Source organism: Pseudopipra pipra, chromosome 4 (assembly GCF_036250125.1).
Source record: "Pseudopipra pipra isolate bDixPip1 chromosome 4, bDixPip1.hap1, whole genome shotgun sequence".
Classification (NCBI taxonomy): Eukaryota; Metazoa; Chordata; class Aves; order Passeriformes; family Pipridae; genus Pseudopipra; species Pseudopipra pipra.
In genome coordinates this window covers 64,907,202-64,932,242 of record NC_087552.1, presented here as the reverse complement: position 1 = coordinate 64,932,242, position 25,041 = coordinate 64,907,202, and the positions used below count along the sequence as shown (strand labels likewise).

The following is a 25,041-nucleotide window of genomic DNA, read 5'->3' as shown; positions in this document are numbered from 1 at the left end:
ATACTATTTGCTTCGGTGCATGTCACGGGTCCATGAGGAATGAGAAGCGTGTCTCTTGAATCCTGTGGTATCTTCCTTTTAGTCCTCTAATTTTGGAGAAGGAAAGGTGTTGGGGCACAGCATATCATTTGACTGCTTTCCTAGGCTTTTCACACGGACTTTGTAACCGGGATCGTCTCTTCTCTAAATAGTTTTTCGAGATGTTATTGAAGCTTCTTGAGGCAAAACTGTTGCCCTAGTGTTTGGCTGAAGGATCTCTGCCTTACACTTAAGTAGGTGCTCATCTCTATCTTATACGTGTTTGCTGTGGTCATCCTCAACTGCAAATCTGAACATATGGGACTTGCAAGACACGTCTTAACAAAATGGTGTTCTCCAAAGTTGAGATATATTCCAAAAAATACCATCTGACCATGATGATTGCCAAAGAGCAGTGTTTTTGAGGCACTATTTCTGAACCTTAAATTTATGTCAAGAACTCAGTGAACCCTTTTCTTTTGGCTTTTAATTTGAAGCTCTGCTGACAGCACTGCTCCGTTGATCTGCTACATGAATCACTGAACTGTGGCCTCACAGAGCAAGCTTTGGGAAACTGCTACCAGAGCTCGAAAGAGTGATATTATTAGCTCATGATTTGCTACACTTAAGCAATGCTCCCACAGGAGCAGGGTACTGGACTGAGTTTTCAGAGCTCTGAATTCATCTCTGGCTTTGCCATTTATTTTTGTAGTGGTCTTAGGCAGTTGGTTTTCTCCACAGTCACTTAGTTGTTGCTCTTATTACCTTAGAGGAACATGATTGGTAAAAGACTTGAAGAGGCAATGAAGAAACTGCAGTCCTCAAGTTCCACTTAGGTGTCTGAAGCTGGGCTTTTATGCCTATTTTTTTTCATCCTTAAAGGGAAAATATCAATATTCAAATCTGAACTCTCCTAAGCTGGGAGGCTTAATGAATATTCATTCAGTGCTCTGAAGAGTAAGTGCCTAAGAATTTTCCAAATAAAGATTACACCTGCTGACTTTTATTCAAAGCCCCTTCCATCCTTGCTCTTTCATTATTTCGACGTATAGTCAGTCTCTCAGTGCTGTGGAACTGAAACCCTTGCTTGGAATTCTGCATATTTCAGAGTTGTGCATGCTCTTTGCTTGAATATGATAATTTTCACGCCTTGTTTTGTTTCTCCATGTTCTTCTTGTTTCAGGCCTGTGGGATGACCTGATACAGTGGGATACCATTTCACTGAAGCCTGAGATATTTTTACCAGTGTCATTGTGTCAGAGAGTGACACTGGCCACATATGGCCAGGCTGTGCCTTGGCATGTGCAGCCACCAGTTGGTGGCATTGGTGGGGGTGATGTGTTGGCATGGTTGTGCATTTTTATTCTGAAGCATTTATTCTTTCTCAGTACAAGAGGTTAAAAAATGAAATCCTAGTAGTTTTAATTATTTCATGCTGCAGGTAATCTCTGGTTTGGCTTGCAATCCATTCCTCTTGCTCACTATCCCTGGACCTAGATAATCCATTTGCCAGCAGGCTAGTGTAAGCCAGGAATGTGGATCTGGGGGCGCAAGGTGACCTGTGATTGTCCTTCCAGGACATAATTCTTGGGTTCGGTGTGTATGGTGAAATGGTGTGTCCCTCTGAGACCACACCTCCCTCTTTGGCAGCAGCACATCATTCTTCTGCTCCATATCAGGCTAATTAGGTGAGGGGCTCCAGGGGCCAAAGAGGGCTGCCAGGATGGCTGTCAGCTCCTGATTTCTTGCCAGCCATCTGAGGAAGTTTGGCATTGTAGATCGAGGAGAGGCTGGAAACTAGAAAATCATGAATGCTTACATGGTTCTGCCATCATCATCATCATTATTATTCTTTATTAACATCTGCACATCTGGTCAAGCCATGCTGCAGCAGCTCCTGCCACTGGGATCTGCCTCCATTCCCAGGGCTGCGACAGTCCCGCGATGTCAGGGAAACCTGCACAGCTGTGTAGAAATTTAGTAATAAATTTTAATACTATGAAAGCTATTAATAGAATCATAGTAAATTCTATATACTTTGAATACTTTTTAAAAAATAGTTCTCTAATACAAGTATCTAATAATTTACTATATAGGGGTTTGGGCTTTTTTTAAGGTTTAAGAATAGGAATTTCTTTTCTTCAAGAAGTCATTAAGGACTTTCCACTGCATCCAGGTCACGTGATTCAGATCCACATTTTCATTACAAAAGCCAAAGACAAAAATAGACAACACTGTCAAAAAAGGATAAAATTAGTCACATTATCTTGAGGGGGCCACAGCTTGATTTGGATTTTCAGATCTGTTAAGAATTTTATTGTCTCAGCAGCCATTCCCATTGGGAGAACTTTGCCATTAACGGGAATAGTTAGACAAATGCTGTTTGGATCCCAGATTTTGTCTCAAACATTCAGTGTTACACATTCAACATGTTTATATTTGGTCTGTGTGACTAATTTGATGTTATAGCACAGAAATTATATTGACACCAAATTTGTGGATTTAGAGAGTTGCAGAACATGAAATTTTCCCTGTCTTTCACTGATGTCCCCAGAAAGGAAATGCCAGGTATTTCTACTTTAGGATGTGCACAGAACTGCTCCAGCATACAGTGTGGTTGGGACACTACCCCTAATGTATCCTGTCTCTCCTTGTGATATGTCAGGAAATAGGACACAGAGGACCACCTGATTCTTTCATACTGAGATCCCCCAGTATTGCCTGATCCTAGGATAAAAAGGATGAGTTTTATTTGTGGCTACAGCCCCACAAGCTTCATGGAGCATTAATTTAGGTACAAGTAGATCTATGGTGATGTTCCACCATAAGGTTACTCTAGTATGAGTAGGTATTGCTCTTAAAAACTGTATCAGTCCCCTGCTTCAGTCCATCCTGTGGCTGCACAAGCACATGCCGGCCCAGAGAAGAGGCAGGAATGAGCCTGGGTTTGGGAAAGGAGCGTGTGGCTTCTTTTGGTGGTAGCGCCGAGTTATGCTCTGTGGTACTAAGCCTGCCTCAGTTTCCCATCTGTAAACCAGAGAGAGTGCTGCTTTGTAACCCAAAAGGTTGGTAGGAAAATGAAGTAGTCTCCAGTGCCTTGAGAGTGTAAATTGCTTTCTGAAAGTTAGGACTTATTTGCTCTCCTGCTTCTCTCACTTGAAAAATTGCAAAGACTTTTTTTAGAATCCATGCCTTCATCATAATTCATTTCTTGATTTGGCAATTAGTCAGTTTACGTCACTTTGCCATCTGGAATAAAAAGAAAGTGTAATATTATTTTGCCTTAAAAAACCTGGGGGCAAAAAGTGTTATCATAAGAAAATAGATTAAAGAAGCAAAGAAAAAACTCTTTACCCCAAGTGCACATTTGCATCTCTCCTATAAACAAGCTATTTAAGTGAGATAAACCTTTTTGTTTTTCTTCAAAGAATGATGTTAAGGTTCATGGACTATGAATCACCCATCTCTCTCTTGTTTTTCTTCTCATGCTCCTTCCTATCCATCAGGACAGCCTGGCCTTTTTGAAGCACCTTTCTGCCATTCTCAAATGCTCCAAAACAAAGGCTTATTTAAATAGTTTCCATTTTTCCATTGGTCTTTTCTGTGTTTTTGCAATTGTTTGTCCTTTTCTTGCAGCTAGGAGGTAAAAGAGGTTGTCTTGCGTTGTTTTATTGCTAATGTGCCTATATGTCCTGAGCCCCTTTAAATATGGGGTCAGATCTAAGAAAGGACTAGGATATGATGGAGTGGTTTTATACTTTCTAATGTTGTTTGGAGTTTTTTTATTTTATTTTTTAGTTTTAGCAGTTTATTAGCTATAACCATAGTGCTCAATCTATAACTTATGAAAAAAAATGGTTGCAAACTTTCTTCTTAGAAGTTTCTTCATTTTCAAAGTGCTTTGAAAGGAAGGAAAATGTTTGGGTTTGGGGTTTTTTTTTAGATGTATACATTCCACTACAATTCCCCTAAAACCTGACAAAGTGGATTTGATTGCTCACTTTCTTACTGCAAATAATTTCTAACCTGAATGATGAAAAATACACGTAGGGTAAAATAATTTTTACTAGGAGGCTTTTAAAAATGCTCAATTTGATAATGTTCCTATAAGCAGTTTCAGTGTCTTACATGGGAAATAAGAGAACAGATTTCTGTCTCAGAGTATTTTTCCTGAATCCTGTGAAATCAGTCCTTCTCTAAAACCAGTATGTTACAATTAATATATAGGGAATACCTCTGAGACTTTCTCTGGATTAAAGGCCACAGAATTAAGATTTGTGGGAGAATGCTAACCTCAAGATAAATACTTAATTCTTCTCACATTTCTGCTTCATGCAGTGCAAATCAGATGCAAATAGGAAACTATTAGAAATAAATGATCAAGATGATAAAATGGGATTTCCGTTATTTCCTTAATGGCCATGATTGGCAAAAAGCCCCTAGAAATTGGATTAGGAGATGTAATTTATACAAGCAAGAGCATCCTGAATTTTTTGTACCTTTACTTGTGAAAGGCTTTTTTATGTTCTTTGAAAGAGACTTATTAGTTTACTTTTTAGATCTGATGAAAGTGTATTGGGGAAGAAGAAAGGCAAGTAAGATAGTACTGACTAGGAGAAAGATGTGGTCCATTTTGTTCTAGGCTCTACGATTGCAAATGAAGCATTTTTGGTCTCTCTTGATGAATCCTGTCAGATTAGAGGCCCCATCTGAGTTGCAAAAAAGGGTTGCATGTGTAGTCTAATAAATGATCTGTACTGCTAAGGAGGGCAGATGTAGCATTAGCTTCTGGTTCGAGCAACGACTGTATTAATTTTCAAGTGAGCAGTAGCAGCAGCAGATGGTGAGATGAGGCAAGGATGCAAATGTTTGCCATCAATAGCTTTTATCTTTGTGCAATGGCTGTGGCTGGTGCTGCCCGGCTGCCCCAGCTGGTCCTTCCCAGCCCGGCTGCAGAGGGATGCTCACGGGGCTCAGCTGCGCGGCCACAGGCGTGACACGGGTTGTTTGTGCTATGATGCAATGGGATAACTTTTATAGAGAGTCAGCACATTTTTGATAATGACTGAGACCAACAGATGCAGTAGTCTGTGGTTTCCTAGTTAGGTTATGAGTCTGTGAAAAACAAAGCACATAATCCCAGGAAAATATGCAAACTTGCTATAAACTCTAATCCTTGCTGGGTTTTTTTTTCTTGAGGGAGGGAGAGTACTGTGTTTTTGCCTTTGAGATCTCAATGAGAGGACATTTGCCAGTTGCATCTTCTTTGTTACTGAGGAATACAGGAAGAATTGGAAAAAACCTTTTGGCAAATACTGTTAAACAAGCTATCCAGGACCTTATCCAGCCGTACAAGGCATGAGATCGCTGGCACACCCAACCTTTGGTGAAGCTCATGTTGATGAGGACATTCACTCATCTTGCCAGAAGTCTGGCAAGGACAAATGGAGATGCAGTGACCCTCCTGGTCATATAATGTGGCTTCCTTGCCCAGGTGGTATTGCTGAAGTTTGTTCACAGGTAGCTGTGTAATTTGAACATAGGGTTTTGTTCTGGACCCAGTGGTCCAGTTTTATCCTTATGGTATCCATCAGCTGACACAAGTGGGCAGTCACTGGGAGAATATGCAGAGGATGTATGTAAAGTGTGGGGTTTTTTTTTCTCTCCTGTGGCCAGATAGGAAGATTTTAGATTCTGTAACAGTGAGATGCTGGTGTTGCTTGTGCTGTTCAGTTCAGTGGCAGCACATTGTACAAACAGTAAATTAGCTTCTTGACCTAAAGAAATGCAGCTAGACTCAGGGTGAGTGAGAGCCTCTGGTAATGGTAACATTGTGGACATATGTCCTCAGAGCTTTTCTTGTATAGAATAATAATTTTATTTTTTTTTAAATATCGCCTCCCTTTTGGAAAGGGCCAGGTGTGAGGGGGGAGGTTGGAGCTGGTGCAGCCAGCCAGGCAGTGCCCTTGCTGATGGGCAGGGTGTGTTGTGGCAGCTGCCCTGGTCTCCCATCCTCAGAGCTGCATCCTTCTGCTGCTGGCAGAAGGAAGAGAAATCTGACTGTTTGTCTACTTTGTTCCTTTTGCACAGGAATGAAGTTACTGCCTTTCAGATGTTAATAACTAAAACACGGATTTTGTTTTTTTTTTTTCTCTGAGCTCATCCTGGTGTCATGGTTAATGAAACCCAGAAAACGTCTGCAAGGTCTGACCTAAAGGTAGAGAAAAAAACAGCTGCACGATCAGACATGGTGCAACTGTTAGGCAAAGGGGAATGTGAGGATTATTGTTGAAGGGAATGCTGAAAGAAAGAGGGATTTCATGGGAGAGAGGGAGGTTGCTTGGCAGGGAGAAAGGAGGCTGTTCCAAACATATGGGGCAGTGTAACCAGATGTAAAAAAAAAACAGATAATGTCCAGAAAACAGAAAAAGATGCGAGGGAAGTGCAAACCATGAAGGTAAATTTTCCCTGAGATCTTGCAGGTGTCTGTCTAGCACTGTCTGTGTTCCAGAGAGGTACAAGGGTGATTGGATAGTGGAGGTAAGATGATTAGAGGAGCCTGAGAGAAGGTTGTTGACAGCAGTTTATTACTGTTTGTTAAACATATGTTTTTTGATTTCATGATAAATTCAGAGCACATCTATAATTAAAATTAAATCTTCGTAACATGCAAGCATAAGCTGCATATCCAAGGTTGCAGTGAATTACTTGAGCATCACTGAAACTATGAGAAGTACACCAGATAAAGACAAAAATTTTTGATAAGCTTTTTTCTTAATCTATTTTGTTGTGAGGGAAATATATATTTATATATTTATTTTGTATCCTATGAATATAAATATAGATTAATATTTATATTTGTCAGAACCTGCATTTTTTCAGACAAAGGTTCCTGTTAGAATTTTTTATTCTAAAGAAACATCCCAGCAAACAGAACTAAGAGCCCTGTAGTCCACTTCACTGTCCAGCCTGCACTTTACCTTTCTGCAGACCCAGTTCATCATGACTCTTCAGAATGAAAAAGATGGCGTTTTCTTTGAAAGCTTGTGCAGTATCCAGTATTAAAGGTATCAGGGATCTAACTGTGCATTTTGAAGGCTGCCAGGAGGAAATAACTTCACTAATTTCAGCGATTCAGTCAGTAATTAAAATGATGTGTCACTTACTGTTTTTTAAAGAGGAGTTCCTGGTTTGTATTTCATGCCATGAAATGCTCAAACCTTTTATAATGTCTGATACCTTGTTTTATACCTGATCAGTGCTGTGGGTGAAAATCACCATGTATCAGTATTCTGGTTATGAAAATAATTCAGCTTTACTATTAGTGTTTTTCATATGGTTCACTGGGTGGCTGTTGGTGACATGGTGACAACTTCGTACATCAGATTCGTGGGGTCTAAATCCAGTCATGAAAATTTTGCCAGACCATTTGTGATCCTTTCTCTCTTCAGCATGCTCAGTTTCAGGTCCCGTCATGATAATATTGCCCCTGTCCTGCCAGGACATACTGCTGCCATTCTTTAAAACTGTCACAGTCATTCCCAGCATTCCAGTATTTAAATATTCCAGCTAGAATATTTAAATGAGGAAGTTTCTGCATATTCTTAAAGGCAGGAGCATGAGATTTTGTGACAAAATAGCATTTTGAATTCCAGGACAGCCCTTAGCTCAACTGGCAAAATTTCAGTTGACTTACTGAACCAACTTAATACTAGTGCATTCTTTAGCACCTCTTTCAACTAATGTGTGCAAGTGCACTTCCTTTCAATTCTCCTATTTTAAGGAAATATAACTTAGCTTAAGAAACCTAGGTTTTCATAGAATTCTGAAATGTCCTTTCTAACTTTATTTGCTTTTAGAAAGAAAGTATAACCTTTAATCACTTATAAACACATTTATGGAGGCAAAAAAAGGGGCCTTGAAGGTTGCTCTGTGGAGCTCCACTAGCATGTGTGGATTCCACTCGTGGCTGATCCCTTCCCTCTGGTTAAGGTGTTTGCTGTGGCCCTCCTTTGTAGCAGCCTCTGTCCAACCCCAGAGGCACCTGGACCAAATCCAGGCTCCCAGCACTCACTGTGCATGGCATGGTAGGGTTACATAGGGAGCCTCGATCCGCCTTGTTTGGCGTGCTGCAGAGGTGTGCTGAGTGCGGGAAATCAAAGGAATTTTTTGCCTCTGGTTGGCTAAGCTTGACTTTTTTTCTTGTTTAGTTTTGTTTTATTTTGTTTTGTTTTGGTCAGAATATAAAATTAAAAGTTCATTTAATAAAATTTATTATTTATTTTATATTATGTCTATATAGTAATCATGAAGGGGACCCAGAAAGAGGAGAAATCAGAGACACACTGATGTATTTCAGAGGATTAACTCGAGGGGCAGAGGGAATTGAAATTCCCCATTTTAGAATGACAACTTTCCAACTTTATCACAGCTAGCTGAATCCACTGTTGAAATGCATCTATTTTTGTTTTCAATAGAGAATTTATCTCGTGCATTTATGGATCATGTGTGTCAGAGACAGGTCCAAGTGAATGATACCCCAAGAAGTTCATCAAAGTGATACAAGTTCTGTGTGTACATGCTGGAGAAAAAGCTTTGAAGGTGCAGCTCAGGAGAAGGACTGTTCCATGTCACCCATTGATGGGTTTGCTTTGCATATAGGCTCTGTCACCAACCTGTGTGTCACTGAACAGTGGGTCCTTCCTCATTTTCATTACCTGCCAGGTGCCTCAAACCCTGTTTTTGTTCTCTGCTTCAGAGAACTGTGTCAGAACACACGGCACTGTGTCAGAGCTGCTACTGAGGTATTTCTCCTTTGATACCTCACAATTCCAGAGCAAGGGCTGCACACCAAATACCCTATTATTATTATTATTACTACTATAACTACTACTACATTATTTGTGCTGCTTAATGAACATTTCATTTACTGTTATCTTGACTGAGTTTTGGTTTATGACCTGGTTTCAACATGTTGATTTTCAGTTCTCTGTAAAACCTTGAATGTCCCAGGACAACTTGTCTAAGACATTGTTCCTTTTTGGACTGTGAAAAGCTGTTTTAGACCAGTGATTATGAGGGAGGGGCCAGAAAAGATGCTTACTGCAGGACAGTAAGGCCCCATACATTTGCAACCTCTTTTCCCTTTGGTCCCTAAAATAAGATTTCCATTTTTATAATAATGGTTTTTCACCCATGGCGTTTGAGTTTCAAAGCTGACTTAAGCTCTAATATTTTTTTCTGTTGCCTACACTCTACTTCTTACAAAACAAGAATAAGAGGTGACAGTAAAGGAGACAGAAGTTTCTTGGGACGCTTTGTAAGTTGGAGAATGATGTATTTTCCACATAAAGAAAGATTTCAGGTCTCACTGTTCTGCTATCTATCAGTGTAAAGTATATTCTTTTGGTTTTATTTTCTTAACATGAATCTGTGTCCATTTGTTGCATCTATTTAAAGAAATTTTCAGAAGTCTGACAGAAAAAGCAGAATATGTTTCTCTTCTTGGGAAAAGCATGAAACACTTATCAGTGCATGGTAGAAGTTGCTCCTTGCATAATGGACCCGGCAATGAGAACTGTAGTATAAGAACATGTGGTAGGATACAAAAGAATTTTATTTTTTTCCGTCTTCATATACAAATGCAGGGACTTTTGAATCTATTCTTATAAAATGCAATATTATCTCATTTCTGGCTTTAAATTAGCTGCACACTGGAAACCCGGAGCTCCAGATTCACAACATGCAAACTATTCTTCAATTGTACTGCTCATATGACTGACATGACCAGACTCAGGACTTCTTGAACAGTTTTTAAGTTTGGTATTTGACATGTATAACAGAATTGTATTGCTAAATACAAAAATACCAAATTATAATATGAAGTTCCTACCATTGCCATATTTGTAATTTTTTGTCATTGTTTTGCTATTCTGTTTCTGCATTCCATTAACTTCCTTAATTTACTGTCTCACATTTCTGCTGAATATGTAATTATTCATAACTTTGAAAGAAATCCTATCCTAAAAAGGGATCCATGTTCAGCTGAGGACCCAAGTGAAGAACTCTCACAGGGGCACTGCAGCCCTTTGCTTTCTTTTTACTGCCACAGGTTACCCGCTTTGGTGTGTCTCAGCCTTAATGGAGCCCCATTTTCCCTTGGGATTTGGAGACAGGCACAGACTTTCACCTCCTACCTCAGATTTTCTGTCTTCTTGCATCATGTGGGAACTGCTTTTCTTCTGTGGAATCGGAGCCCATTTATTAATTCTGTAGTGGCTGCTTATCTTTTGTGGTTTGGGGGAATGGAGGAGGTGAGCTAGTGCAGGAGCCAGCAGGCAAGACCTGGAATGTCTTGTCCTGATGGGATGATGTCAGCTGATACATTTGGAGATAGTTAAATGCAAGAAATTTCCAATTTTCTCCTGTAGTAGGGTAATCGGAGTCTAAAATGAAAACTCAACCTGACTACCCACAATGAGCACAGAGGCAGGAGGGCGAGACTTACCCAGCGTGCTGGGCATGCAGTGAGGGTGAAATCCATGTTCACTTGCTTTACAAGGTACGTTACATTTATTTTGTGAACAAAAGAAATCTTATGTGGAAAGTATACTTTCAGATAAAACCTTCAGCAACTTTATAAAAGTCCACTGTAAGGTTCTGTAGTTAGTTACAGCATTTTTTCTTTTTTTTTGGCTAACATATTATGAGTTCAATGTAGATATTTAGTACTTGAATAAAAATACATGCCTGTAACACTAATTTTTTTTCTTCTTTCTTCGTTCTTCTTTTGTATCTTCTTTTCTTTTTCTTATTTCTATTTCTACTTTTTTCATTTTTTCCTTCTTTCTTTGTTTTATTTTTTTGTTCTTTTTTTTTTCTCCGAGTCTGTGAACTTGCTTAAAAGCAGACATTCCTCTCCAAAGTCTGTGGCATTGCTTAAACATTAATATGGACTTTAAAAAATAAACACTTTATCCATCTACCTTATGCTAAGGGATTACACTCTGGCATTGCTGTCACTCATTGCATGGATGTAGCTGATTGAGTAGGATTTTTGGCAGCTCGTTTCTTGTCCAAACATTCCTTAATGCTTTCCCACCTCTTGTTTTATCACCCAAATATTGCAACAGCAGCATTTGGAGCTCTGATAGCTTTTTTTGAAAGCTAGTTTTGTAAAAGCCAAGTCCTTGAAAACTGAAGCAGAGGGAAGAAGGAAAAAAAAGAATACATGCGGATTGGGGCCGAAGTGATCCCTTGACACTCATTGAGGTTGATTATAATTATGCATGAGACAGGAGGAGTTTTTAGTAGATCTGTTTTGCCTCCCTTGCCCCAAGCTGTCTGGAAAGAGAGTTTGTGACAGGCTAGGGTGCTCCAAATCTTAAACAAAAGATGATTGTTGCCAGGTTTTAGAGAGGTTTAATTATTTTTATGTTAAAACACTCTAATGGCAATCCTTGTATCTGTTGTCTTTGCTTCATACTAGTTCTTCATCTTCAGGGCTTTATCTACTATTTAGGGTTCCTCCCTTTTAATATACTACCATTCTTCCCTCTAATGCCATCTGCCCCCAAGATGATCATCTTTACTTTCTGAAGCAGGATTTAGCATACTTATCAGGTAGAATTCAACACACCTTGTACACTATAGTTATCAGGGCAACAAAGAAGGGTGAGTGCAACCAAGAGAAAACTCTCTAAGTGATAAGTCTTGTCTCCTCACTGGGCATTCCTCAAGCAGCATGCCTTTTCATTTCTTGAGGGTTAGGATTTCAATGCAGTTTTCAGATATGTCAACTAGTTTCTCGTAGCATATTGAGAAAAAGTAAAAATTTTTCCTAGTGCTAAATACGTTATCACTGTCTCCTTCCAGATTTTGTGCATTTCTATGTGAAATTCTTTTTGTGGATAATGATAAAGTAGCCATGAAAGGAACTTTTTCATTAATTACTGGATACAGGACATTTGTAACTGCATTATCAGATTGAGTGGAAGTGACTTGAAGTGATTCTGTGTTTCCCCAGCAGTAGTCTGTTATGAGCTTTTGAGTAAAGTATTCAAATTACAACATCCAAAACTAAGGATGGTGACACTGTTTCAATAGAAATGGGTATAAACATGCAGTTCACATTCAGTTTTTTATTTAAAACAAGATCATATGCCTGGTTTCTATATTGTTGCTTGTGTACCCAGATACCAATGAGGTTTTTGTTGGAAGGTTGGGAGAGTCTCAATGTTTCAAGAAGTTTTTATATATAGGTTGAAGATTGGCATCAATATTATCCATAAATCCAGTCAAATTTGTTTCAGGAAGTTAAATGGGATCCTCCCATGAAACTAGGGCTCAAAATGCTGACATAATTTTTTGGCTTTCCTGAAGATGTATTTTAGGTAAATACGCATCTCTCCACAAACAGAGGAGTAGTGAGGTAAAAGTCTCTGGCCTGTATTGTATAGAAAGTCAGATTAGATGATTTCTTGTAGTGGATCTCATTGACATGGTATGTTCTGGACTGCAGCATCTGTAAATGTCAAACTAAACAGAGAAAAGAAAACTTACCCACAGAGAAATTTGATTCAGCAATATTCAAGGAACTGATCAATAGGATCTTCTAAAAAATTGAAGCTCAATTTTAATTTATATTTTTATGATAGATGTGTATACTAACATTTTCATACCTGCATTTATAATAGACATGCAAGCGTAGAAGTGCATTTACTTTGTGTGGGGTTTGTATTGTATAGACAACGCAATAATTAATAAACATGCGCTTCCTGTCACACTTCCTGGGTTCCAATTTCTCTTTCTTTAAAAGTTCATCAGTGTAAATTAGTCAACTGGAAGACACTTTCAGGTCATTTGTGCTATGGCAGGGTTAAGAAACGCTTTAATTGTTGTGAGTGACCAAAAAACAATCTGACCATTTTTCTAATGAGCTCATCTTTTTCTTTCTTCTGGTTTAAGCAGCCTTGAAATCTTGTGTATGATATCGTACTGCTCCTATGATTTTTTTTCTAATCAACTGGGAGTGAAAACTTTATATTCTTTTAAAAATGCTTATAGGCCAGTATCCGTAAACATAGATTTGGAATAATTGCATCATCATGCTTTTTCAGTCCCAGTTGGTTTTAGTTCTGGTTTGGAACAAAGTCTACAGTGTGATGTAATTGCCTTCCTCTGATTATTTTTACCTTGGTGTATTCTGTTACTGGCTTGTATATATAGTTTTTATGTGCTGCCATTTGAAAAACTTTAAAACTCTTGAGAGCCGGTCTTGGAAATCCTTCTGGATGTATCATTGTTTTTTTTTATTTGTGCATGGCAATTGCTGCAGCCCATTAGGGGCCTATAATTCCTATTGAGCACAGAATGGACTTCTCATCATTTAATATGGAATGTGATTTTGCTCCTCAGTCAAGCTAAAATCTGCTTACTGTTGTGATTACCAGCCCTGCGCTCCACCCTGCCTTTCACCACCTGCCACTTACAAGTAATTCCTTTGGCAATGAAAATACAGCCAAAACTGTCAAATAAATTGGCTCCTTTTTGAGAGCCTTCTTCTGATTATTATTCTTATTTTGTGGTGATGTCAGATTTCCAAGGGTAATCTCTCACTGGAAGAGTATGTTTTTCTTTGGGACTTGCATCACCCGCTCCTTTGGAGTCTCCATTTAAGAAGCAGTGATTGCTTACTGAAAATATGTATTATGTAGATTTTCTGTTATTCAGTTCCATTACTTTTTTGTGAGCACATCATTACATTTCTAGGAAGGATAGAAGAAGATTCTTTAATTCAGAAAATCAGCCAAGGAATGACAACAGGCAAAATTTGTTTTTTCATGAGAATATACAAGTTTATTTTTTGCCATCTGGGGAAAAAAGATTTTTCAGCTTCTTGATTTCAATAATGTAAATGCACTCCATGGCAGTATTTCTGTTCTTTGTTTAAACAGCAAAAGTACTAAAAGAGAGAAGTATGCTTTTAAGATATATGTAGAGTGTTTCTTACTAGGAACGGTGTTTCCCTTTTCTTTTTGGATGTTTGACATCCTTGCATATATAAAGTGAAATTCAGAACTTCCCTCCTTCACACTTTGATAGTTATGATGCTATTAAGTCCCACAAAAGAAAATAACCCCCCAATTTAATCCTGGTAGAAATGTAAGAGAAGCAATGTTATGTTCATGCCTAGCCCTTTTCAACAGCTGCTAGCAATTGTATTCTGTTGTCATGCTAAAATTGTGTCATTAGCATTTATGACTGCGTGCTTGAAGTCAGTGTCATATACCTGTGAGCTTACAAAGGCAGGAAAAGTGAATCTTTCCAGGCTTTCCATTCCTGCATGATGCACTGCTGGACATTTGAACCACAGTGCTGGACACCAGGCCAAGCGTTACATGCAGATATGGTGAATGCGTTGCTAAGAGAGTGATTTTGAGACTTTTTAAGGATTGTCTCACTGGTACCAAGTTCATCTTACCATCCTCTTACTGGTCCTAACCAAAGCTTTTTTTAAAAATCCTCTTCTGGAGCAGTTGAATTGCTTCCAGTACCTTCGGCGGTTTGGTTATTGTAGGTCAATGGGCAGGGGTCACCAGGGACTGCAATGCAGATTTCCTCCAGAGACACAGAGGAAGGCCACACATTTATGGTACAAGGCTTCAGAAGAGATATGGGTTGATGCCAGCTCCCAGGAGCCTCTCCAGCAGCGGTTTCCTATCTCCTCTCCTCTTGCTTCCCTGTCTCCTTGCCTCGTAACTCCCTCTTGCTCTGTTTTCATTTCTCATTTTGCAGTTCATCTGTTTATGTTAGATTATAAGCTCCTGAGAACAAGGATCTGATAATTTTTAATAACTGAACACAGTGTGCACACTTTGAATATAAATGGGATCTGATGCTTTCATCCTTTTTTCCCTTTCCAGAAATGAAGATTCTTAGCAAAGAAGTGAGCTGACTGTGGCACAGGGTATTCTTTGGTGATGAGAACAAGGGATAGCTCTCTTTAAGCCTATTTACACTCTCTTGCCTTAAAGAAACCAGAAAACATGGCATTGCAAAGAAATTTTAGTGCAGTAATATATGCAATTACTGACATTAATTTATATGGCTGTAGAACTACTTGAAAAATATACATTTCTTTTACTGTGTGCTGATTAAGTTTCACAATGACTGCCTAGATTCTATGGTAATGATAGCTTTTGAAAGGCATATATTATAACACATATGTAACCATTAAAATATTCATATATTCCATAATTAAAATGAAGTTGTAACAACAGTATTAATGCATCTTATATTCAAAGCATACTTAAAAGCAAGAGATGACTGTACATATAATGGAATATACATCTTATTTCTAAACTGTATAATTTAGAAAAAAAGTAAGAGCTGATTATTTAGTCTCTTACTTTATTTCTCCTTGAGTCTTGTGATCACTTACCACTTCACAAATCTGAACCTTTATCTCTGTGCTTCAGAAAGCTGTATACTGTAGGTATATATGTTGTTGTTCCATAATGCAAACAGCTCTGTAAGTAATAGGGTTGTTGTGAAATACTTCAGATTTCTGACAGATTTCAAGACAGTTTAGACAGCTACAACTGTAATGGCAAAAAAAATTACCTGTAGCCATGGGATGTTTTTCATGAGCTACATCGGGGAGTGATGGAGACAGTTTTTTCTGACATTTTGAATACCCTCTTTCTGCCTATATATTCTGAAAATCTTTGAGAAATATATTTCTTGAAAATGTGGACAGCTTATATAATGGCAGTGCTACTCAGTTGAATCAAATAACATAATCATCAAGAAAAACTTAGGCAGGATGAAATTATATGTGAAAATTAATGGTGTCTTTGAGAAAATTAAGGATGAAGGGTCTGAAGCACAAGTCTTATGAGGAGTGTTGAAGTAAGCTGGGATTGTTTAGCCTGGAGAAAAAAACACTCAGGGTGGACCTTATCTCTGTCTACAACTGCCTGGAAGGAGTTGTAGCAAGGTGGGTGTCAGTCTTTTCCCCCAAGTAACAAGCGACAGGACAAGAGGCAATGGCCTCAAGTTAAGCCAGAGGAGGTTTAGATATTAGGAAAAAATTTCTTCCCTGAAAGGGTGATCAAGCGTTGGAACAGCTGCCCAGGATCATGGTAGGGTCACTGTCCCTGTGAAAAAACATGGATGTGGTGCTTAGGGACATGATTTAGTGATGGACTTGACAGTGCTAGATTAATGGTTGGACTCAATGATCTTGAGGGTCTTTTACAACCTAATTGATTCTGTGACAATATTTGCCCAGGTCTACTTCTTCAGAGATTTCTTTGTTAAGATGTTCTCATGCCCTGGTATTGGTGACTGGCATGTCTTCTGTACCTGCTAGAGGTATGTTGGGTTTGCCAGAGCAGCCAGAGCGTAGTGGGGTACAGTCTGCAAATACATGGGAAAATCTGTATTCTTTGGAGACAAGAAGAGGCCAATAGCCCCTTGCAGGAGTGTAGCTGCAGCTTCAGTCTGCAGGCTTTCCTATACTATACTGTTGTCAAGTGTAGGATAAAGCAAATGCATCTTGAACAAGGGTTGTTTAAACATCCAGACACATTCTCAGAAATGGAAAAAAAGGATTCCAGGTTCACTTGGGTAAACAACTGTTTCAGAAAGGTTTTAGGAGTAGGGAAGAGCTGGTAAAGGAGTAAGCAGCAAGGAATGTACCTTTTAGAGGTCTGAACAGACTTAGCAGCAGTTGCCCTGTTAAGCCTTGAAAAAACTACAAAAACAAATGTGATTAAGTAGAGAAGAATTTGAGTGGAGGCATTTCGGAATGAGGGTAGAACTGAGATTAATTGTAGGTGTGATCCTGAAATGAAATAGATGTTTCTCCTCATCTTTTAATGAGGATGATGTCATGGGATACAGAAGGTATGGAAATGTGAACTATTCTATCAAGATGAAACAAAACCTATAAATAGCATATTCACTTAAGGGAAGGGACCAAAGAATCTCAGAACTATGAGAGAACAAAAGCATGAAAATGTTCTTCAATATCATGAGTTTCTCATAAACCTGCTAAAGAGATATCATATGATTAGGCTGTAACAAAGGTGTTTGTATGTATAGTCTGAGCTACTGCAGTTACTAGGACAGTGGGATATTAGAACTATGGGGATAATTTGAAAGGAAAAAAGTAGAAATATACTTATAAAGTTCATTGATAAAAAATTAAGAAGCACTGGGAATAGAAAGAGGGAATGTCATTTTTCCTAGAGCCAATTGGAAAGCCTTGATATCTGAAATAATAGAATTAGGATGAAATAGGAAGTGCATCACTGGGAATGTGAGGAGTGATAAGAAAATATGCGACAGGTTGGGAGCTTGTCTTTGGAGATTATAAAAAAGAAAAATCATTGTAAAAAAAGGAATACCTGCTCTTTTTTACCACAGCAAACAGAATAAATAAGGGAAAGAAAAAGATTCGTGAAAATATCAATGGTGTCTAGAAGCTTTACCAAACCTTATATTTGTTCTACAGTTAGAAATTTTGCAGTTTGTTAATGGGAGGGGAACCAGAGTGGCACTGATAGAAAAGCCGATGGCCACCATTCCTGCTCTTGTCTAGTGCTGGCTTCACCATGTGGTGTCTGAAAAGATACGTCTGTCAGTTTTGAGATAACCACTGTAAATGCCAGTAGTGCTCACTAATGCACTATTCTGTTGGTTCTTCTGATGCTTAATAATGTTAAAGTGTGTTTCCAGCAGGGCGGACCATAGATTTTTAAGAAATGCTAGAAAATAACTATGAATGTGCATAAATAAGAATTAACTCTTATCTTTCTTCTAAAGGGACTTTTTAGAAAAATTAATTCTGGGTTTTTTTTGTCTTTCAGCCATGGAAGAGTTAATAGTTGAGCTGCGCCTGTTTCTTGAACTTCTGGACCACGAATATCTAACTTCCACTGTCAGGGAGAAGAAGGCAGTAATAACTAACATTCTCCTGAGAATACAGTCATCAAAAGGTCAGTGCCAGGGTGTGTTTTCTCGCTTGCAGAATGCACAGAATAAGTCTGTGCTCAGTGAAATAACTTTAAGAGCTAAAGACAAGCCCTAAATTGAAGCAAGACAGAAAGACAGGGTGAAGCCAAAGTGTAACTTTCCTGAATGTTTTCCTTTGTGTTCAGCAGTAAAATATAGCAAAAGGCACACTAGAAGTATCTTGGGTGCACATGGGTGAATCCAGCTACAAAATTGCATTCTAGATAGAATGTTTTCAGTTCTGCTGGTAGAGGGGTTACTTCCTTTTGTTTGTGGCAGTAATGCTATTTGTGAGTTTTGATGGAAAAGTTATACTGCGTCAGGGAGTGCTGGCCACAGCACCTTTTCATCTGTGTCAAATGACCCAAATCCATCAAAAAGCCTTGATACTTGAGGTGGAGTTGGGTGCATGGCTGATACAGGAGTGCCAAGCCAGAGAAAGGAAATGGCTGTCAGCATGTTTGGTTTGCATTTTGCAGTTAGACTCACTTTCTCCTTTTCTTCCTATCTAAAACCATTTTGATTGCACAATCGCTTTTGTCTTTATCAAGATTATGGAACGGAGTGCAATATAAGTGTTCACTGTGTACAGGAACCTTTCCACAGAGCTTGTATGAAGAACATTCCTCTCTATTTTTTCTAACAGTACTCTTATATTTTTTACACCACCTTTCTGTATGAAGTGACATCTGGGCTGTAAGACCTCTGTCTCTGCTAGATTTGACAGAATTACTGTCGGTGTAAACCCTCAGTTTAGATTTTTTGAAAAATACCAGAGCTTGTTGCAGAAAAGCAACATTGTGAGCAGCTGTATTTCTAATGATTTGTTTCTTCTCTGATGCTAGAAAAATACGGTTTGTTTGATGCAGTGTTTCTCCCTTTCAGTAAAGAAATTTTGCCACGGGATTCAAGTCAAAGGAGATCAACTTGAAAGTAGTTATTGTCCTCCTTCCTGTTTCGACATTCTTAAAGACCCATTGCTATTTTTACTTTGCTACAGAGAGAAGGAGGTGAATACCAATTTTTTATATTGTGGAAGGAGCCTTCATGCTCCAAAGGCTGACCAAAATACATCCAACTCCTAAAGACCAAAATCTGTAGGTGAGAACCTGCAATTTGATATGTTTAGAAACAGCTGTATTTTACTGGAGTTCAAAAATAACCTCAACAATGCTGATCTGACACTGCATGTTATTCTTGCAATCTTTTCAACTAGATTTATTAAGAAAAACATTTACTTCTTCAGGAAGTCAGACAACATTCTGCTGCCAACTTTGAAAACACAGGGAAGGGTTGTCGTATCATTTTTATTTTGGGATTGTGTATGGTGTTCCAGGACAAAAAAACCCTGCACCTCACAGTGCTGAGTATGTTTCCAGACTCTTATAATGCAATTATTTATGCTGTTAAATTATGGAGTGATCTTTAGTATGGGTTTGGCCTGACCTGACTTGTCTCCTGCGTGAGTTCCTAGGCATGATGTGGGAGTCAGATGAGGCAAAGATCTGCTCCATATAGACAGTTCAGTTTTAACTGTATGAATATCAATTTCTCTGTACCAGGGCACCTCCCTAGGTGTGTTCAGGTTACGTCTCTAGATGTGGTAACAGAGAAAAAGACCCCAGGACCATAGCTTTCCACTGTTCAGCACCTACCATTTATATTTTAAAGCCTATTTCAGGATCTTTAACAAGATCCATTACATCCAATTACAGGATCCATCTGTTAGCAGGATCCATAGGAGATCCATGTATTTAGTGGTAGGGCTTTGCTCAGTGCAGTTGCTGTTGGAACATTTTACGCACTTCTAGTGCCTACATTCAAGGAGATAAAATTTAGACATTTCAAAGAAAAGTTGCAGAAGTTGTAAAAGGATCCAGAAATATGCCTTCAAATTATCCAAAATGAGGTGTCATAATCAATCTTTATGTAGAAAAGGAATGACTGAGAATAAATTTTTAGACTTAGACAACAGTGTAAGTCATTCAGCAATGGCTGAATGTTTCTTTCAAAGTGGAAATAAAGCACATGTTTTGAGCATTGAAGCTATGAACTAATGGAAGAACTTAGCAAGTTCTGCATGCCATTGCTGGCATCTTATCAAGATGGAATATTTTTCTAAAAGATATGCTCTAGTTCAAACTAGAATTAAGGAAATCCCATAGTTCAGTTGAGCAAGAGATCGTAGGACTATGCTTTATATGTCTATAAACTCTAGTTTATGGAATTGCAGTTTAAATAGAATTTAAGTCAGGATGTCCTCTAAAAAAGCATCCCGTTTCTCTCCCCAAGGAGAGAAAGGCTACTCTTGTATTGCTTCTTCCTTTCTGTGCTAACTTTCTGCTAGCACAAACATTTTTTCCTTTTCTTTTTTTTTTTTTTTTTTAATGCTTTAGTCCTAACCAGTGTCGCTTCTCTGGTCTGGTTCAATCTAAGGCCACACACATGCTTATGCTGGCTCGAAGGAGAGGTTGGTGCAGGGACAGGAACAAGGCAGGGAAGGAGAGGAACTGCCTCCTTGGGAGCTCTGCCATCACATCCTGGCTTCAAGTGTGTGTGAAACTACCCAGGGAGTCATGTACTTTACTGGAGCCGACCCTGCTGCTTTTTTTATCAGTTATAACATTCAGTACTCCTATCCCTTTGAAACTATTCATCTCTTCATTAAAATTAAAAGCAATAAAGGATGCATAAACCCACAGTACACTGTAACTAAGATGAACTATCATTTGGAGTCTGTTTTTCAAAATATTGTTTTACTCCACCCACACAACTCCACAAGAGCTCTTGGGTTGCTGGCACAGTTTAAGAGACTATGCTGAGATCAGACTCTTCAGTTGCATTTGCAAAATTCAACTGGGTGAATCCAATAGGATTTTTCGATTGCTGTAGAAAACCATGTAAGATAATAGGGAATGGTAATGAAGGATCTGGGGAACTGGGAAGTGGCTGGCTTCTTTAGAATATCTGGAAATGAACAATTATGTTTTTCTTTGTAAAGGTGTGGAAATTATTGTAATGAGCTGCTTGGGTTTTAGTAAAACACTTGAAACTAAGTTCTTACTTGGGGAATTCTTTAGAAATCTTTTGCCTTGTTTTGTTCCATCTCCCCCAAATGCACACTGTTTTCTTCATTTCATCAAGCAGAGAGAACTGGCCCAGGCAGATGTGTTCTTCAGGTTGTAGCTGCCTGGCCTCAACCTGCCCTGCGTCCAAACCAGTGGTTACTCTGAATAGCTGGCAAAACTATAAACTTCGTTTTTCTTTCTCAGCTTTGGCATGCCCAATGGATTGTACATCTGAAGAAAACACTTGGCATTTCCTTCTAAAACTCAGACTTTCTTCTAAAAAACAAAGACACAAAGAGTTTATTTTGGAGTAAGAACTGTTGCTGGATTTAGTCATTTAATATGACTGCCAACACTGCCTGTTTTCCTTAAAGGGTCTTGATGCCCTAAACCTGTAGTGCTCCCTTTGCTGTGTAAGTTGGTAAAAGAAATTAAATGTTAGACCAGTTTCTTGATTAAACACATAGATTAAAATGGGGGGAAATTGTTTTACAGAGTCAATAGTATTCACTTGGAATAATTTGAGGCTTTTTTTTGTAAAAACCCCTTCATGTGTGACTTCTGGTTGTTAGGAAAAACACAGGAGACTTGGATAAGGATGGCAGCTGTAATATAGATTCATCCTACATAAAGAGGAACAAGTGAAAGGTATACTGGAAAAAAAAAAAAAAAGGAATGTTTCCCAAGACTAATCCCTGTCTTGATTTGTAGGAAAAAAAGAAGAATTTGTAGTCTTTAGAGCAAGTTTAACTTACCAGTGTTGTTTTTCAATCCATGACTTCACAGCCAGTGAGACTGGGGTATCAGGAAGCATTTCATCATTGAATTTTTGAGAATTATATGATCTTGACTGAAAGACGTTCATTTGACTTATGTAAATATATATTTTAAAAATGCAACTAAACACTAGGAACTAAGTTCAGTCTAAGTTTAAGGAGGGTACAATTGATGGACTGAATTTTTGCCAGAACATTAAGGAGATGCTCCCTAATGTCCTTTTGATATTTAGAAAAGTAAACAATATCATGTTCCTATGAAGTGAATTCAGCTATGATTTAAATTATTGCACCAAAACCCAGAACAAGCAGGTCACTCCTTTTTTCCCCTGTGAAGGAGATGGAACAGTGATACAAAGGATTGTTAAAGCAGCTTTTACATTCAACTCCTTTTCCGTTTTCAAATTCACCTGGAAAACAATGAGGTTATTAAAAAAAAAAAAAGAAAACAGTGAGAAAACATGCTCAGTGTGAGTTCTGTTAATAGTGAGTTGGTTAGGGCAATGTCCTCCCAGCAGTGCTCCAGGTTGGGGTGTCACAGCATCCTGCATCTCTTAGGAGTTGGGCAGACTGTCACCACAGCCCCATGATCAGAGATGGTGGTGGCAGCAGGGAGCCCAGGGGACATGGGCACTGTGGGCTTGGCCAAATAGCTGTCACCATTGCTTCCAGGAAGGCAGGCAGGGTCTGTTCTTCTACTCTCTTCCCCACTCTTTTGGTATGTAAGATAGTTTGGGGCTCATTTCTTTGTGAGGACTTTGCCCATCTAAAATGTGCCGTGGGAACAACTGTTGTCCATCTCTGCTGACGAAAGGCAGCCAGTCACGTACTGCCCACAGGCTGACTGTGTTTATTCACTGTATGGTGCCACTGCGATGTTTTTGAGTGTGGTATCTTCCCCCAATAACTGGTTTTATCTGTGTCGTATGTGCCTGGCAACGTGTTTGAATCTAGTTCAAGTCTTTCAGTTTGAGATGGATGTGCAGTTCAGAATGATTTCCTGTAATTTTATTCTGTGTCTGGCATTTGTTGATCCAAACAGCATATATGTCATTATCATATAGAGTAAGTATGTGTTTGTTCTGCTTGATTAAATTCCTGAATTCCCAGCATTCTTTCAGTCCTGCCTCAGTAACCATGCTTGGGAGGTAGGCTATGATCAGCACTGTGTGCCAGATTTCAGTGTGTGACAGTCAGACATGGGATCCACATGTGGAAAAGATATCCCATACGCATCTACGAAGGTGTTAAGTGATGTTTGTTGCTCTTCCGCAGGTTTAGAAATAAAAGAACATGTACAGAAACAAGAAGTTGCCAACAGTTTGCCAGCGCCTCCTCAAATGCCTCTGCCAGAAATACCTCAGCAGTGGCTGGTGAGTATTATATTTAATTATATAAATATATACAAGAGAGAATGTATTTGTGGTAAGCACTAACAGAAATGGTTGCAAGGGGAAGGAGCCTGCAAGTCCAGGGAAATGATTATTCCTCTCACCTCTGCTTTGGTTGAGGGAATTCGGTTCAACTTGCAGAAGAGAAGGCAAAAAATTCCCTATGGTGAAATAAGGCTGGGAATAGGTAACTGGCAAAGACTGGAATTGCAGTCTTCGGAGATTTTCAAAGTTAAAGTGACAAAAGCCTGAGCAACATAACCTTGACTTCAAAGGTTGACCCGTTGTATGTTGGAGGTTGGCCTGGCCAAGCCCACAGGTCCCAGACAGTTTCTTACAATTCTATTAATAACATTTCCTGGAGCAAGCCTCATGGGAATACTCCCCCTTGATAGCTGAAAAATGAAGGTGCAGAGTTTTAAAACGAAGGAAAAAAGCTTCCTTTTTTTTTCTAAGTAAAGTCTTTAGTGCCCTTCCTGCCCACTCTCTGTATATGAAATTCCCTGCAGAACAAGTAGATGCACATGCTCTTAGAGATGTTTATAGCAAAGACACTGATCGAGATCTATAATTCAATCTTCCAGCTGAGCAGCTATCTTGTTATAGAACGAACTGTAAACAAGTTTTAATGCTTCTCTCTTACTGACTTTACGTTAGATACGATGAAGAAAACATTTTCAGCATTATTTTTTTTTAGAGGAGCATAAGCAAATCATGGTTTAGCCTGTTAAGAGGTGAACATGGTCTTCGCCCTAATATTGATAAAGTATCCATCTCTTTATTCTTCCGTGGGAAGTTTTGTGCATGGTCATAAGGACGATCCGTGGAGATTCACGTTCATTGACTACAGCAGGAAGCACAGACACAGCTTTCAGGGCCAGAACAACTGGACGGCTGATGTTCTTGTTCATTTTAATGTGTTTTTTTATTATCACATTTATGCCTGGTTTTAAGAGATGTAAAAGCCAATAGCATCTTATGAACACAAGAACTAATTTATCAGGTTGAACTCCTGGCCAGCCTTTTGTTACATGCTATGTACTGCAGAACAAAGTGAAAAAACACAACAAACGTATTGTGTGGAATACCTTGACCTTAGTTTCTCCCTAAGCACTGCTGGTTTTTGGTTTGTGACCTGAACAAGTTTTTTTCCTCTAAATTTGTGTTCTACATAATGTAATGAGATATGCTGAAATCAATATAGGAAGGGAATGTTTATGCTAGAAACCTTAATATCCAGCGTTGGCATATATATTGCAGCAAAATTCAACTAAAAGGGATGCTGTAAAACAATTATGCATATATCTAATGGTTGCAAAAGTGGTCTTATTAATATGCAGTGAAACTTGGGGAATCTATTTCATGGTTAACAGTGCCAGAAACTGATTATTTTTCTTTTATTCAAGATACATATTGCATAAATTACAAGGGAAGGGGTTTGGGCATGAAAATTATGCAAAATGCATGTGCCTTTGAAATGTAGACTTCAGGTACTACCTTCATAAACTGAAACCAGTTGAAATCCTCATTCTTTCATATTTATGTAGGTTCAGTTTGGCTCTGAAGACTCAAGTTGTTTTTCTAAAGATGACTGAAGTACTTTTCCTTTCTCATACACTAATGTGTAAATTCCCTTAAAGTTGGTACAGCTGCAGAAAGTGAAATGGTGTGAAGTATGAATTAGATCCAGGAGGTCAACACTGTTTTTTGCAGTAGTTCAGTTTGGATTTTTGAGTAACAAAAATATTTCTCTGAGATACTGTGGGA

The 25,041-nt window shown here is 38.7% G+C and overlaps 1 protein-coding gene across 4 annotated transcripts in view; it reads left to right on the top strand.

Moving 5' to 3' along the window:
* AFAP1 (actin filament associated protein 1) overlaps nt 1–25,041 on the top strand; it is a 117,270-nt gene that overhangs the window by 33,026 nt on the left and 59,203 nt on the right. For all 4 annotated transcript variants that reach the window (XM_064653313.1, XM_064653312.1, XM_064653311.1 and 1 more), the window contains exons 2-3: nt 17,895–18,023; nt 23,159–23,256. In XM_064653313.1, coding sequence (XP_064509383.1) covers nt 17,897–18,023; nt 23,159–23,256 — 225 coding nt within the window. In that variant the 5' untranslated portion in view covers nt 17,895–17,896. The remainder of the gene's footprint in view (nt 1–17,894; nt 18,024–23,158; nt 23,257–25,041) is intronic.